General features: G+C 47.3%; 1 protein-coding gene across 1 annotated transcript; it reads right to left on the reverse strand.

Moving 5' to 3' along the window:
- Window positions 1-87: 87 nt before the first annotated feature.
- Window positions 88-13,279, reverse strand: HMGCL (3-hydroxy-3-methylglutaryl-CoA lyase). The gene is made up of 9 exons (XM_006130485.5): window positions 13,125-13,279; window positions 12,339-12,422; window positions 10,174-10,281; window positions 9,419-9,514; window positions 7,335-7,483; window positions 6,125-6,188; window positions 5,555-5,743; window positions 2,793-2,918; window positions 88-1,762 (listed from the first exon to the last, which is right to left on the reverse strand). Exons 1-9 carry the CDS (start codon window positions 13,209-13,211, stop codon window positions 1,661-1,663), a joined length of 1,005 nt encoding a protein of 334 aa, XP_006130547.1. The 5' UTR covers window positions 13,212-13,279; the 3' UTR covers window positions 88-1,660.
- Between the last annotated feature and the right edge of the window lie 891 nt (window positions 13,280-14,170).

Raw genomic sequence — 14,170 nt, forward strand, 5'->3', positions numbered from 1 at the left:
AGAACGTAGAGCAAAGCCCCTGAGGTCACAGGGCCACACGTGGCTGCGCAGGGTGTAAGCGAACCGGGGCACAGCGGGCACGGACACTCACTTCTAAACACCATTTATTGATGTTACACAAGTCAACGTATTTACAAGGCCAGGGGTTTGCCAAAAAATGTTGGTGCCATAAAGATCATCCCTATGGAAAGTATGCAATAGACAGACACTCATGAGCTAGCACTACATGGCTCAGGCTATTTGCAATAATCTATACTTTTATGAAGCGGCATTTAATCATTCGTTCAATTCTAAGAGATCCACAAGTCTAGCTGGTATGAGAAATTCAACTTAGCTACAGAAATGATGCTATTTCTGTTTAATTTCTTCTTGCCCTGATGGTCTAGATTTTCTCTGCAATTCAATAACCATAAGGCATTTCTTCCCCCCTCTTCTATCATCATGCTGGCTCAAAGTAGTTCTCTTGATAGGATTTCCTGCTACACATTTAGTACTAAGTTCTTTTTCTCTCTCCCCTCCCATTTAATCAATCAGATTTCTGCTACTCTAATATTTCAGATAATTAAATCTGTATCTTTCCCTAGCACATCTGAAAATTATCTGAGAAAGCATCTTATGACCCATACATCCTCCATTACTGAATATTAGGAGCAAAGATCCAAAACTGGGTCCCACACCCTTTCTATTCACCCTAGTTTATAGAATGAAAGTGCTTCCTTGTATTTTTCATCACAGCTTTTGCTTGTGATGAGAGGAGAGGATTGCTCCATGCAGTTCTGAGAAGCTGGAACAAGTCCATGCTCTAAAGGGATGCACTGTAGTGTTAGTCTTATCATGATGACCTCTTGGAGGTGGTAACTGCCCTGAGCTGATGTTCTTCTGAGCTCCATGTTAACCTCAAACAAATAAAACCATGACCCCCATCAAGAAAGCTCAAAGTAGCTTCCAAGGTGCCTACAGGGTCTTCTCTCTGTGTGTAAAGAAATTCTGGGCAACCTGCAGCCTAAGGGCCACATGGGGCCCATCAGGGTTCTGCGTGTGGCCCACAAGATATTTTGTTTCCCCATTGCCTATGCGCAGGATTGCCAGATTCTGCTGGTTTCTGTCCCTGTAGTATTTTCCTAGTAGTGTTACTCAAGTGACACACACGCAAAGCAAGGGCATGTGAAGTGAGGTGTGGATTGCACACAACACTGACTGAAAGCCATGCATGTCCTCTGAAGCAAAAGTGCTGCTATGGCTCCATCGGCACCCCTTGCAAATGCTAGGTACACAAGCCCAGGTAGCAAAGCTATTCTCTCGGAGACCATCTTGGCTATGACAGTCTTGTGGCCCACTGAGATGAAGGAGGACCTCTCATGTGGCCCACTCACTAGCTTAGGTTGCCCATGGCTGGTGTAAAGACAACTGTTGCATCCATTACTCTTCCAGATGCAAGCTTCCTGAGGGCACGGTCAGAGGTCAGCTCCTCTCTCTCTTTCAAGACGTATGACATGTTCATTTAGATCTGCTGTAACGTTCTTGTTTAATTTCTCTGTACATTTTACTATATAGTCTGGGCCCAAGAAGGAATACAAGGCAGCAAATTTAAAATTGGTAGAAGGTCACATCCTCACTGATCCTTTCTTCACTGACTTGTCAGAGGAAAAACTGATCGGTGTCACAGTTTGCAGGAAGCCTGGGCCACTTTTGAACTGGTTCTTCTGTTCAGTGCTTTGCAGATAAACATACCTGCCTCCATCAGCTTCTGTAGATCCACTCCCTTTACAAGACAGAAACACAACGACCATCTGTACATGCCCCTGCTGGGAGGACTGCACAACAGCTATGCCACCATATTCCAGATGGGGAGGAGGGCAGCGTGGGAAAGTGGTATGCTCTTTTGGAACGGCTGTTGGTTACTTGGGCAACTCTGACAGCGTCAGGTGCATTACGTGGCATGCACTCAGGGAAAAGAGGGGGGAAAGAGATGCTCAAGATCAAAAGTATCATTAAAGAGGAAAGCTAAATCCAGAGGGAGTGGGCCGGGGGACGGGCACAGTGACTTTTGAAGCTGGAACAATGATCAGACCTGACCATCCTCTTTTCTTTTTGCACTCCTAAAGAGGTGGCATAGGCTCTTGTTATTTATTGCTCAGTGTGGGCTGGGTTTTCTGGCTGTTTCCTTTAAAGTAGAGCTCTGCGTGGATATAAACATATAAATCCGCAACAGCCAGGCTCAACTCCTCCAATCTGCAATCTAGATTGTACTTCTATCCGCACAATAAATCTGGAGGGAAGGGGCCAGGGAGCACAATGAGCTAGGATGGGGGAGAGTCAAGCAGGGAAGAGGCTGGACAGATCATTGCAGGGAAGGGAAAGGCGGGGGGAGGGGGCGGGGCGTGGCTGGGCAGGGCAGCACTGGGAGATTTAGGACACAACTTCTTGCATCCTTTCCTTGCTGGCAGTGCAGGGGCTGGCCCTGGCACCTGCCCCTCCATCTAGTGGTGGGTGTGGGAGAGTCTTGTGCAGGTATCCACTCCACTATCTGTGGCTATGCAGGGCTCTACTTTAAGGCTAGGTTTATGGATTTCAATTCACTCCCTTACCTTTGCTGTGACAGACCACAAAGGCCCTTTTCAGCCAGCTAAAGCCTCGCTATGTCTGTGTGACAGCCATGTGACTACAGGGAAGCCATGTCTGCCAGCCAGAGAGTCTCTAGTCCTCAGGCCCTGATTTAAACCCAGATGCCTCATTCGAGACAGCAGCGCAAGCAGGCAGCACCATGACACCTGCAAACCCACTGTACTTACAGTATGAACCCCAAGGCCATGCAGCATGTACACCACATCTTCTGTAGCTACATTTCCCGATGCTCCTTGTGCGTAGGGGCAGCCTCCAAGACCAGCAACTGAGGAATCGACCACGCTCACACCCATCTGAATACAAAACAGGCGTCTGTAAAACTGTCTGCAGCTCTGAGCCCACCAGAGCAACGGCCCTGCTCACGTTTGGGTCAGAGGCACAAGCATCCTCTGGCCTGGGAAGAGATTTAATAAAGAACTGAACTGGCATTTGGACAAAGCCCTGGTTATGCCCTTGCTCCTAGGGGTGAGCTGTGCTGGAGATGCAGCCAAATGCAGGCAACCGACAGTCCGGTCCCTAATGCAGCCCAGAGAACCAGTGTGCTCTCGTTTCACTCTTGTACCTCACACGCGAGGCCAGCCCATTCCAAGGCTGTTCAGATAGAAACTTCCTGTACTAATCTGCACATATGATTGCTCCTCCATTAACTCCCTCTCAATGCCATGAACTGCTATTAACCCCTCCCTGCTACAGCACTTACAGGTTGTTATAATTCGTGAACAGAGCTTGACTGCCCAAGTGCTTGTTTCAGGTACTGCTCTCAATGAAAATGCAAAGAATGCTGAATCCAGTTCCCACATCCCATACAAAATACAGCACAACACAGGACTCTGATACCGCTAGGTGAAAGACCCCAGTGTGAGTGTACCTCAACCACACCAAGGCACAACTAGGGGACTTGGGATAGTTCTCACCCTCCCCGGCCTGATTTTCTTGGTTTGCATATAGAATCATAGAACACTAGAACTGGAAGGGACCTCCAGAGGTCATCGAGTCCAGTCCCCTGCCCTCACAGCAGGACCAAGCACCATCTAGCTCAGGGCTGGGCAATACTTTTTAATGGGGGGAGGAGCACTCCAAGATTTTGGAAAGTGGTCAAGGGCCGCACTTCTGTGGAGAGGCATGGGGTCTGGGACAACAGGTGGAGTGTAGAAGGGAGCCTGGGGCAGAGGATTGGGGTGCAGAAGAGAGTATGGGGTCCGAGAGTTTCAGTCAAGGAGGGGATTATAATCTGGGGCAGGGGGTGAAGGGTCCAGGAGGGGTTATGGGTGCAGGAGAGGATTCTGGCCTGGAGGAAGGGTGCAGCAGGGGTCGCAGGGTCTGGGAGGGAATTGTGACTCAGGAGTAGGGGGAAGAGGGTGTAGAGGGTTTGGGTGGTGACGTGTAGCAGAGGAATGGGGTGCAGGGCCAGGGAGGGGTATGTGTGCAGGAGGGGATTCTGGCCTGGGGGAGGGATGTAGGAGGGAGTGCAGGGTCTGGGAGGGGGTTGTGACCTGGAGGAGGTTGGGGGAGGGGATACAGAGAATCTGGGTGGTAGTTGGGGGGAAGAGTAGGGGAGGGATGCCAGAAGCAGGCTCTGGCTGGGAGGCACTTACTTGAGAGGCTCCCTGCCAGCAGCTCTGCAGACTCCCTGCCTGTGAGCTGTTCTGCATATGGCTCTGCTCCAGCACAGGGAATGAGGGGGCTTAATTTGCTGCTCCTGCCTTCAGCAAAATTTCTCAGCTCCTATTGGCCGGAAACTGGCCAATGGAAGTTTGGAGATTTTGCTAGAGGGCGGGAACACCCCATGAACATTTCCCTCCCTGCCCAGTTTGCAGAGCAATTAGCAGCCTGTTCTTCAAAGTGGCTGCCCCTGCTCTGTAATAAGTAGGATTGCCAGATGGTTTACCCAAAAATACCGAACACTCCCACCGCCCCCACAAAAAACAAAACACACCACCCACCCACCCACACACAGGGGAAAAAATTCTGTGGAGGGAAAAAAAGGGGGGGAGACCAAAGCTGTTGAGAAAAAAAACCTGAGCAAAAAAATAAAAAATAAAACAGCATTAAAACAGCTTTAAGTGCCTGCAGAGTCAGAATAGGGATAGCAAGAAGGGAGAGGTTGAGCACTAAGACCCAGGGAAGACTTCAGTTCTTTAGGCTTTTTGCCAGCAGCCATTTTGTTTTCTTCATGGAGCCAGAACACAGCTTCCCTGCAGAACCAGGTAAGCAGGGAGTCTGGGGGCGCCGGGCCCAGTTGCTGAGTGTGTCATAGGGTTGCCAGGCGTCCGGTATTTTCGCCTCCTGGCTGGGGGGGCGGGGGAAGAGGAGGAAATCAGAAAATACTAGACATTTCAGAAAATACCGGACTCCTAAATTTTTTACTGGACAGGGGACAAAAATACTGGACTTTCCGGGTCAATACTAGACACCTGGCAACTCTAGTAGAAAGGGTGTTGGCAAGGGAACCACAGACTGAATCTGGCAGCTTGGCGGGCCGCCTCCGGCCAACTAGCCACCTCTTGCCCACCCCAATCTAGATCATCTTTGACAGATGTCTGTCAAACCTGTTATTCAATATCTCCAATGATGGAGATTCAACAACCTTCTTAGGCAATTTATTCCAGTGCTTAATCACTGTGACAGGTAGGAACTTTTTCCTAATGTCCAGCCTAAACCTCCCTTGCTGCAATTTAAGCCCATTGCTTCTTGTCTTATCCTCAGAGGCCAAGGAGAACAATTTTTCTTCCTCTTCCTTGTGACACCTTTTAGGTACTTGAAAGCTGCTATCATATCCCCTCTCAGTCTTATCTTTTCTAAACTAAACAAACCCAATTCTTTCAGTTTTCCCTTACAGCTCATGTTTATATACAACCTCAGCACATGAAGGGAGACAAACCCCATGAAGCAATAGATATCATTCACTGAAGCAGAGGAAAAAACTTACCTGAAGTGCTACTAAAATGTTGGCAAGAGCCTGCCCGTAAGTATCATGGCAGTGTACAGCAAGGGCCCCAATGGGTATCTCTTTCACAACAGCAGAGAGCATTTCCTTCATGCTCCCAGGGGTCCCAACGCCAATGGTGTCACCCAGAGAAATCTCGTAGCATCCCATTGAATACATCTTCTTGGATACCTGCCCCCAAAATGACATACTTAATGAGAAACAGATTTGGTATTAGGATCTCAAACCACTCTTCAAATTAAGAAATAAGCTTAAGAGGGATTATTTCTCTTTCCCTAAAAATGCAGCTGCCTCTGGGGTAGAACATGGCAATCATTAGACCACACCCAAAAACATATGCATTGTTGAGGACAAGTGATGAATAGCACTGCCAGTTAAATCTGTCTCAGCATTCTCTTCCTCACTGAGCTGGCAATTGGCAAGAACATGCCTAATTCTTGGTGAGAGATGTGGTCAACAGAATTTATTCTGCCTCATCCAAAAAGCAAACTCCTAGCAGCGTAGGGGCACTTGATTCTTGTCCCAAGTGTACAGCGGATCGGATGTACTCACTTCTGCCACTTTAGCAGGTGCAATTTTTCCTTCATAGGGACAGCCAAGAACACAAGAGACATACCTGCAGTTAAAGTGTGAGATTATCAGGGAAACTGGAGGGGAAGGGGGGCTAAGTCAGTCATGGTTCATGCTGCATTCTAAATAAACCGAAATTTCTATTAGTTTTCCAAAAGCCAAAGGGTGGAATTCTGTGGACACAGACTTTTGATAATAATCCCCTCTGCACAAAGGAACAGGCAGCCCCTACTGGGATGGGGCACTTTGCTAAACGATTCATACTTCACTCAGGGACCTTCATACAGGGAGCATTTGTACAAGAACTAAGCAATTCTGGGTCCTTTGAGAGCCCAACGTATGATTAAAACATTACGAAAACTGAAGATTAAAAGTGGTGAAATCAGCTTTCCACTGGGAAAGGGAGATTTTATTCCTCGACCTGGAGACCTATTCACATGCATTCACAGAGCACTGAGAGAACCAAATGTGAGAGACCCAATCACCTGCTGAACTCCTAGCTAGGACCTCAGGTGTTTTCACCACTGGAGAAGAAATGAAGATGACTCAATTAAGGCATTTGTTCAGTGAAAAAGGATTTGGCTTCTTTTGTTTCCCCAGTCATGCAGTCAGCACCAAAGGGGACAAGGAATGAGAAAGAAGGACTTTGAAAGCTCTGCTCAGAGCGATTCAATGATATGAAGAAAGAAAGAAAGAAAGAAAGAAAGAAAGAAAGAAAGAAAGAAAGAAAGAAAGAAAGAAAGAAAGAAAGAAAGAAAGAAAGAAAGAAAGAAAGAAAGAAAGAAAGAAAGAAAGAAAGAAAGAAAGAAAAAGTCTGATGCATTTTTCTATCCCACTTCCAGGAAATCAATGTCTCTTTCACAGCTGTGTCTAATATTGCCATTTCCTGGCTGGCTCAGGAGAACAGGAAGCAAAGTAAATAAAATGAGCATAAAAAGAGAGAATCCCACTCGTCTGCTCCTGGGAATTCAAGGTGGGTCATGAACTGCAAACGGGATGGGAGTATGGTCTGAGGCTGCACTGTTTCAGCTGCTACAGGAATGGCTCCAAACCAGTACACTCAAGTGGTCATCATTCATACTATCAAAGTGGCCAACCATATTAGCTTCCAGCCTGCCCGTGCCCCAGTAGCTTTACTTCTCAAGTATGGTCTGACAGCCTTACCACAGGGTAACAAACTGGTCTCTCTTACCCTCTGACTGGAATACTGGCCGCTCCTGCCGCATGCACCACTTCACCAAACCTCTGCAAACTCTCCTCTATGGAGCAGTTAATGTTCTTCTTCGTGAAGAGCTCAGAGGCTGCTCCAAAGACAGACACCTCTTTGGCCCCCGCTGCCACCTTCCAATGTGGAGATGGGAAAGAACAGAAGGACTCATGGCTCTTGTTAATAAAGCATTTGTGAAAGGTCTGGTCCTGCAAGGTGCTGCGCATCATCACTGGCTTCTAATCCTATGAACAGACCCCAGTTCCCACTGACTCAGCACCAAACTGTTAAGCTCAATGTTATCACTGGCTGCTCTGGACAAGTCACTGTTCCCCTTGTTATACTTCCATGACTTGCTGTGGAGCTCAGATCCCTGCCCAGCACAGCTAGAGCCATGTGGTAATGCTGCCACGCCCAGTTTTGCCAAACAAGTATGTATCAGCAGTAACCTGAACAGGATGAAATTTGTGCTGCTGTACCAGCCTGTGCCAGCAACAGATATGTGCTGAAGGGATAGAGCTACAGATCATTACTTATTCTACTGAAGTTACTGGCGTTATAGGATTTGCCATTTTAAAATTTATTCTCCCCTAGAGAGAATTTTTCACATTTTGTATAGTGTGTTCGAAAACCCCCTACATTTCTTTGTCAGCCATGCGCAGTAGACCTGTTGCAATTTCTAAAGCCTCCTGTCTTTAATGGAATTGCCTTTAATTGTCTTTAATGGAATCCCTGAGAGACCAGATTCTCATCGCAATTCATTCCACAGAAAAAACATTCTCTTTGGTTTGAGACATGTGAGCTTGTCAAGGAAATGACTGCAGACCCGTAAATCCAATAGTAAAGCCACTTCCACGGGATCAAGGGGGAGCTGAAGTTCAGCTGTGGGACAGAAAGGCTTGTTTAGACAGAAATACCACTGCTGATCACCAGAAGTGGGGGTGGGCTGGGAATGAAGAACTCATTTTTGCATTGTAAGTGGCATATTAAGTTCCCCACTAGAAAAGTTCCTCTTTAGATAAACTACACAAGCTCTTTCCAACATTGGAGTAAAGAAATCAGAAGAAAAGTTATAAAGTACAATTTCTACATATCTCCCCCTTGTATGAAGGGCTCCCATCTGGACAATGACATGCATAACGCACTAGAGTAGCCATGAGCAACTAAGGCTAGTGAGGAGGCCACAAGAGTGACCTCTTTCATCTCAGTGGGCTGCACAACTGTCGTAACCAAGATGGTCTCCCAGGATTAGGGATGTGAAATATCGGTGAATTGAATAGTGAGTAACCTCATGAAATGTTATCGGTCAGTCAACTATTCTATAGTCCCCAGGGGCGGGGCCAGCAGCCAGTGTATCAGAGGCAGCAGTGCAGGGTGCCAGGTAAGAGCTAGTGTGTGAGGGAAGCCAGTTTAAAAACCAGCTCCCCTTGCAGACCGGCTGCCTGTCGCCCTGTGCTGCTGCTTCTATGAAATAGGCAGCAGCGCTGAGTGGCAGCAGCCCCTGTCGGCGGGTGGGGGGTGTGGTGTCTGACCTCCCAGACCCGGCACGAGCCAGAACTGAGCTGGCCTGTCTTCTCACGTGGCTCTTAATATACTTGAAATGCAGAGCCGCAGCAGGGGTAGGTTCTGGACTCATCGCAAGCCAGGACTGAGTCAGGCTGCTGGCCAGCCTGCTAAAAAATGTACTGGCAGAGGGAGGGAAATGCCTGTAGTCTATAGCATTAACCTATAAGCTTTTGCTTATAACTTAATGAACTACACTACTACATCCCTACCTGGAATAGGGTCATTTGGTCGCCTATGATTGCATACTTAGAATTCGTAGGGTGTGCGGCACTTCGACTGGATGCAGAGCACAGCTCTCTCAGTCAATGTTGTGTGCAATCAGCACACATCTCACTTCACGTGCATGTCACATTAGTAACACCAGAAGGAAAAAACTAGACAGAAACCAGCAGAATCTGACAACCTTGCATTTGGGCAATAGTTAAAAAAATATCTCAGGGGCCGCAGGTTGCCCACCAAAACTCTAGAGAGCTTGACCCAAAACACAAACATATTTCTCTTACCGCTGTTTGAAATCCTTTAAGATTAGGTGTCAGTACTGGGTAGCCAACACCAGGAAATCTCTGAATTCCCTGCAAGACTTCTGTGTGATCAGCCATCTAACCAGCAAACGGAGAAAAATCTTTAGAAAATACAAACACGTTATTTATCCAGCGAGCGAAAAAAGCTCCTTTACACCACGTCTGAGACTCCCAAGAGACTAGCAAAAATCAAGAACGTAGAGAGATGGCTCTTTAAAGGCCAAACAAAATTATACTGGAAACCTTGGGGATATTTTCAAGTGGTCACTTAAAGTCATCCACTCAAAGAGGGGCTCTCTCGTGCTTTTTGTTTGTTTCCATTTGAATCTGAATTTGGCCTTCATTGGGGTTCACAGGGACGCTCTGGTCTATCCTATTATTTCACCAGTCATAACTGTCTCATTATCACCTTATGCTCCTGCACGCCACTGACACCTCTTGTCTTATACTTGGTCTCCAGCTCTTTGGGACAGGGAGTCTTTGATATGTGTGAACACAGTGTTCTGCGTAATAAGGCCTTAACCCTTGATTGGAGTTGATAGGACCTATCATGATAAATGCTATACGCGATCTAAGAGAGAATAGGCCAGTGAAGCAATGCTAAGTTATTCCAGAATCAGGAACATTTAAGACCATATTGAATGATGTTAAAGAAAACCTTAACAGTTAACTTTCTGCAGTCATATTGAAATCCAGTTTCTCATTACACAGAAACCCAAGTAATCCCAGCTACTGACCTGAGGAACCCATCTGGGAGACACAAAGCTGGTAGTCTCTATGACCGGGAGTCCTGTTTCAGACAGCATATTAATTAAGCTGATTTTCACCTGTGTAGGAACGATATTCTATAGGGAAGAAAAGAGAAACATCCCTAGATTAAAGTTACTTCACAACAAATGTAATAGCAAAATATTATACATCTGTTGAAATATTCCTTTCTCCAAAGAAACTAAGAGTGATAAAGAGATCTACTTTATTAAAGGATTTGTTCTGTTATCTATTACTAGAGGATTTACCTGACATTGCTTGGGTCCTTAACAAATAATTTTTGGTTTTCTTTATTTAAATCATTGCTCTGGGGTGGGGCTGGGAATGAGGGGTTCAGCATATAGGCTGCTCTGGGGAAACAGGACAACTCCAGCCCCCTCTCACTGCAGCAACTTGATGTCAGGTGAGAAATGCCTCTCCATGGCTGCTGGGAGGGAGACAGACAGACACACAAACAGGCAAACTCTCTCAAATATATAGGTGAAGACAGCTGTCCCTTTCTCCACCGCCCCAATGGGGTTATGCCTGTCCCAGACCCCATCTCTGGCCCACTGCTTCCCCCCCTGTGGTCCCTGGACAGTATCACTGTCCCTACTAGCAGACCCATCACTTTCCATTTTCCTGGCGATCAAACCCTGACTTTGTTTTAAGTTATGCTAAGAGGAAGCTGCATACCAAATTTCGTGGGCCTAGATCTTACCATTTAGCATGAGTTCTTGAAGAAACAGACAGACAGTGTGTCTCTCACACTCACACTAGATAACACAGTCTTTAAGAAAAATGTGATGTTTTATTCTATGAGTTCCTAAGCATTGTACAATTCAGAATCTGGATTTTTTTTTTTAACAATACTTATCGGTTTCACTCTGTTGCTAGTAAACACTTGAGCCATGGTCGTATGGAACAGCCTCAGAAGTAGAAGCCAATAACACAGATAATTAAGGGCTCAATTTTGCATGGAGCAGACTGCTCTAAATTCCCACTGAAACAAAGCCACTATGTACACAGCCAAAGCAATTGTATTTAATTATGGCTGTTAGATGTGGCTGAATGGGTTTATAATACACTGTCCTCTGCGGACAGGACCTAAAGCACAAGATAAGCAAGTCAGAAGAGCCAGGCTTGAGCCTTTGTCTAGCTAGGCAGCAATGAGTTCAGCTACAGCTGAGTTAACAGCCATTAGTAAGTGTAGTCATGGTACATGTAGGATCTCCCTTCATTTTGTGCACTGCAATTGCCTCTGGTTGAATGGCTGAAAGGCAGTCTCATTTCCTCCTTTATAGGGGACATACCCCAGCTACGCATCACCACAACAAATTGGAGCTCTCCAGCATCAGGCACAAAACACAGCTCTTTCCCAAAAGCAAACAATGGAATTTTTGCTATACCAAGCCTCTCACTCTTGCTGCAGAGATTGCACAGACTTTACCCTTCACACACTGTTCAGTGCTGAGTAGATTTTGTAACAGGTAAACAAAGCAACTGACGTAAAACAGACTATAACCCCTCTTGGCTTACCAGCCTTGCATGTGTCTCAGTTGTGTGTTCTCAGGAATGTAATTTACACTAGATATTAAACCTTAATAAAGCTTCCATTTACATACACAGGCAAACTCACTGAGGACAATGATGTTACTAAGGTGCACAATACTGTGCATGTGATTAATTCTTTGCAGGACCAGGACATCAGCAAATTATCCTCCTGCAGCAGCACACACTAAAATCCATTACAAATACTAGAGGGAATTCTAGTTCAACACAAGGTGTGATACAAATATAAGATAAGCTCACCTGTGAGTTAAATATATGATCTTCTCAAATACACAGGGGAGTTATAACAAATTAAATTAGGCTGACTGATTTAAGAGAATGACTCAAGAAATAAGGGCAAATGGATTAATCAACAAAACACATTTGGCTATTTATGTGGCAATAAACACATTGAAAGTTAAAAAAAAAGTAACAGGATTTTGGGAAGGAGTAGACAGAGAGATAAAAAAACTTCTGACTAGGAAAATCAAGTAACACAGGCAGTGCTGAAACAGCAGACTTACAAGTGTTCAAACATTAAACCAAAAAGTTATTACAACATCTTCTCTATCATAAGCCAGGCACAGAGAGCAGAGTCCCTTACTTTTTCATTCTGCAGTCCATCTCTGGGGCCAACTTCAACTATTTTCACTTGTTTAGGAAGGGAGCCAGCTGCTGTACAGCTGATCTACACAGAAGAGTGGGAAAAGACCTGTTACAAACCACACAGGACAACATTTTTTCATGTTTTTCTTAACATTAACAGTGTCTACCGTTGTTTCACGTACTAGAGAACAAAGAAAAGGCATCAGAGTACCGTTGATCCCAAACATTCAAAAAATAACGAGTCAATCCCCAAAAGCATGAGGCCTTTTAAAACAAAAAATAAATGTGGGTGTTTTGTAATTGCCTTCTGAGCCTATGGAGGGGAGGGATCTGAGTGATTGTGATAGGCCTGGGTATAGGGATATGAACAGTTAACCACTGTGAGTAGCCCCCTACGTCTCCAACCCCGGGCGGGGAGTGGAGGGACCCAGAGATGGGGGCCGGCGCTGGCAGCCCAGTGGGTGGGAAGCGGGGTCCCGTTTAACCGGTTAACTGAGATTTAGCTGATTAACACCCCTGCTTGGGCGGGGCCTGTGGCTCGAGGGGGTGCCGGGGAGGGAAGGCGGCAGAAGATCCGCACAGCAACGAAGCCCGGCCTCCCCCGCCGCCACAAGGGCCAGCCCGCCGGAGGGGGGCTCACGCGGGCCCCGCAACCCTCCGCGTGGCCCGTCCCCTGCAGGGGCCCGGCGCGGGAAGGCCGCGGCCACAGGCCTGCTGGGCGGCGCTCGAGCAGGGCCGGGCCCGGGACCCCCCCTGCCGCCCCGCCCGCGGGGCTGCCACTCACCGGGCGGAGCGAGGCCGCCAACCACGGCAGCGCCCGCTTGGCCGCCACCATCTTGGGGCGCTCATGTGACCGCGTCCCCCTTGTCATGTGACCTCGCCGCAGCCAGCTGCTGCGCACGTGACCCGAGTACCCGCCCCCCCAGTCAGCACGTGCCTGTCCCGCGCGCTCCCTCGGGGGCGGGGAGCGCGTCCTAGCAGCCCCCCAAGCACGTGTTTGACCCAGCCCCTCGCGCTCAGGTGGGGCCAGTACCGGGCGCCGGGAGGAGAGGGCGGCACCGGCCACGTGACCCCGCCCCTTCCCGTAGCTTTGCACCCGGCGATTAGCGGGCCGGACCGGCAGGGGACGTGGAGCAACCCGGCCCCAGGTCGCAGAAGGAGCCTTGCTCCGCTTCACACCCTCTGCCCCCCCAGCTCTAGCCCCTGCTCCTCCCGCCCGTGGCTTTTGCTCCCACCCAGCAAACGGCATACTCAGCTTGACCAACTCCAAGCCAAAGCAGGCCCAACTAGACCAACAACTGCAAAGCCTATAAAACAGTTGCACTGGTGTTCTTCTGCCACTCCCCACAATGCCTTCCAACATCCACAGGGCCTACCCATGCCTGTCAGAACATAGGGCATGCTTCACCGCTGCAGATACAACCCTTATATTCAAATTCATTTTTATGTCTAATTATATGGCAAAAACAAGAACATAAGCAATTGTTCAGTAAGTATGTGCTTTGACACTTCTATTTTTAGGTCTGATTTTGTGAGCAAGTTTTGTTTTGTTTTTAAATGAGACTTTGGCAGTACACAAAACAAATCAGACTCCTGAAACAGGTTCAGTGGCCTGAAATGGTTGAGATCCTTTGCTCTAAGCCATATTTACGTTTCATATGGTATCTTCTGTTGTGCAGCACATTGCTCAACACCACCACAAAAAATGTTGACTGCAAGCTGATCTAGTTAAACGCAGCCCTGTGGAACACGGGGTCGTAATTTTAACCTGGATTTTCATGAAATCGTTCCTTTTGAAACTGATCCAATATAAGTATCTAGGAAGGACTT

Source organism: Pelodiscus sinensis, chromosome 26 (assembly GCF_052426305.1).
Source record: "Pelodiscus sinensis isolate ZL-2025 chromosome 26, ASM5242630v1, whole genome shotgun sequence".
NCBI classification, from domain to species: domain Eukaryota; kingdom Metazoa; phylum Chordata; order Testudines; family Trionychidae; genus Pelodiscus; species Pelodiscus sinensis.

Bases quoted from the DNA above. Each gene is read 5' to 3' on its own strand.
- HMGCL (XM_006130485.5), bottom strand. From the start codon at position 13,211: ATGACAAGGGGGACGCGGTCACATGAGCGCCCCAAGATGGTGGCGGCC. The intron at 6,189-7,334 runs GTAAGAGAGACC...CTTTAACTGCAG, and splicing joins GCCAGTATTCCAGTCAGAGG to GTATGTCTCTTGTGTTCTTG. The intron at 5,744-6,124 runs GTGAGTACATCC...TTTTGGGGGCAG, and splicing joins CACCTGCTAAAGTGGCAGAA to GTATCCAAGAAGATGTATTC.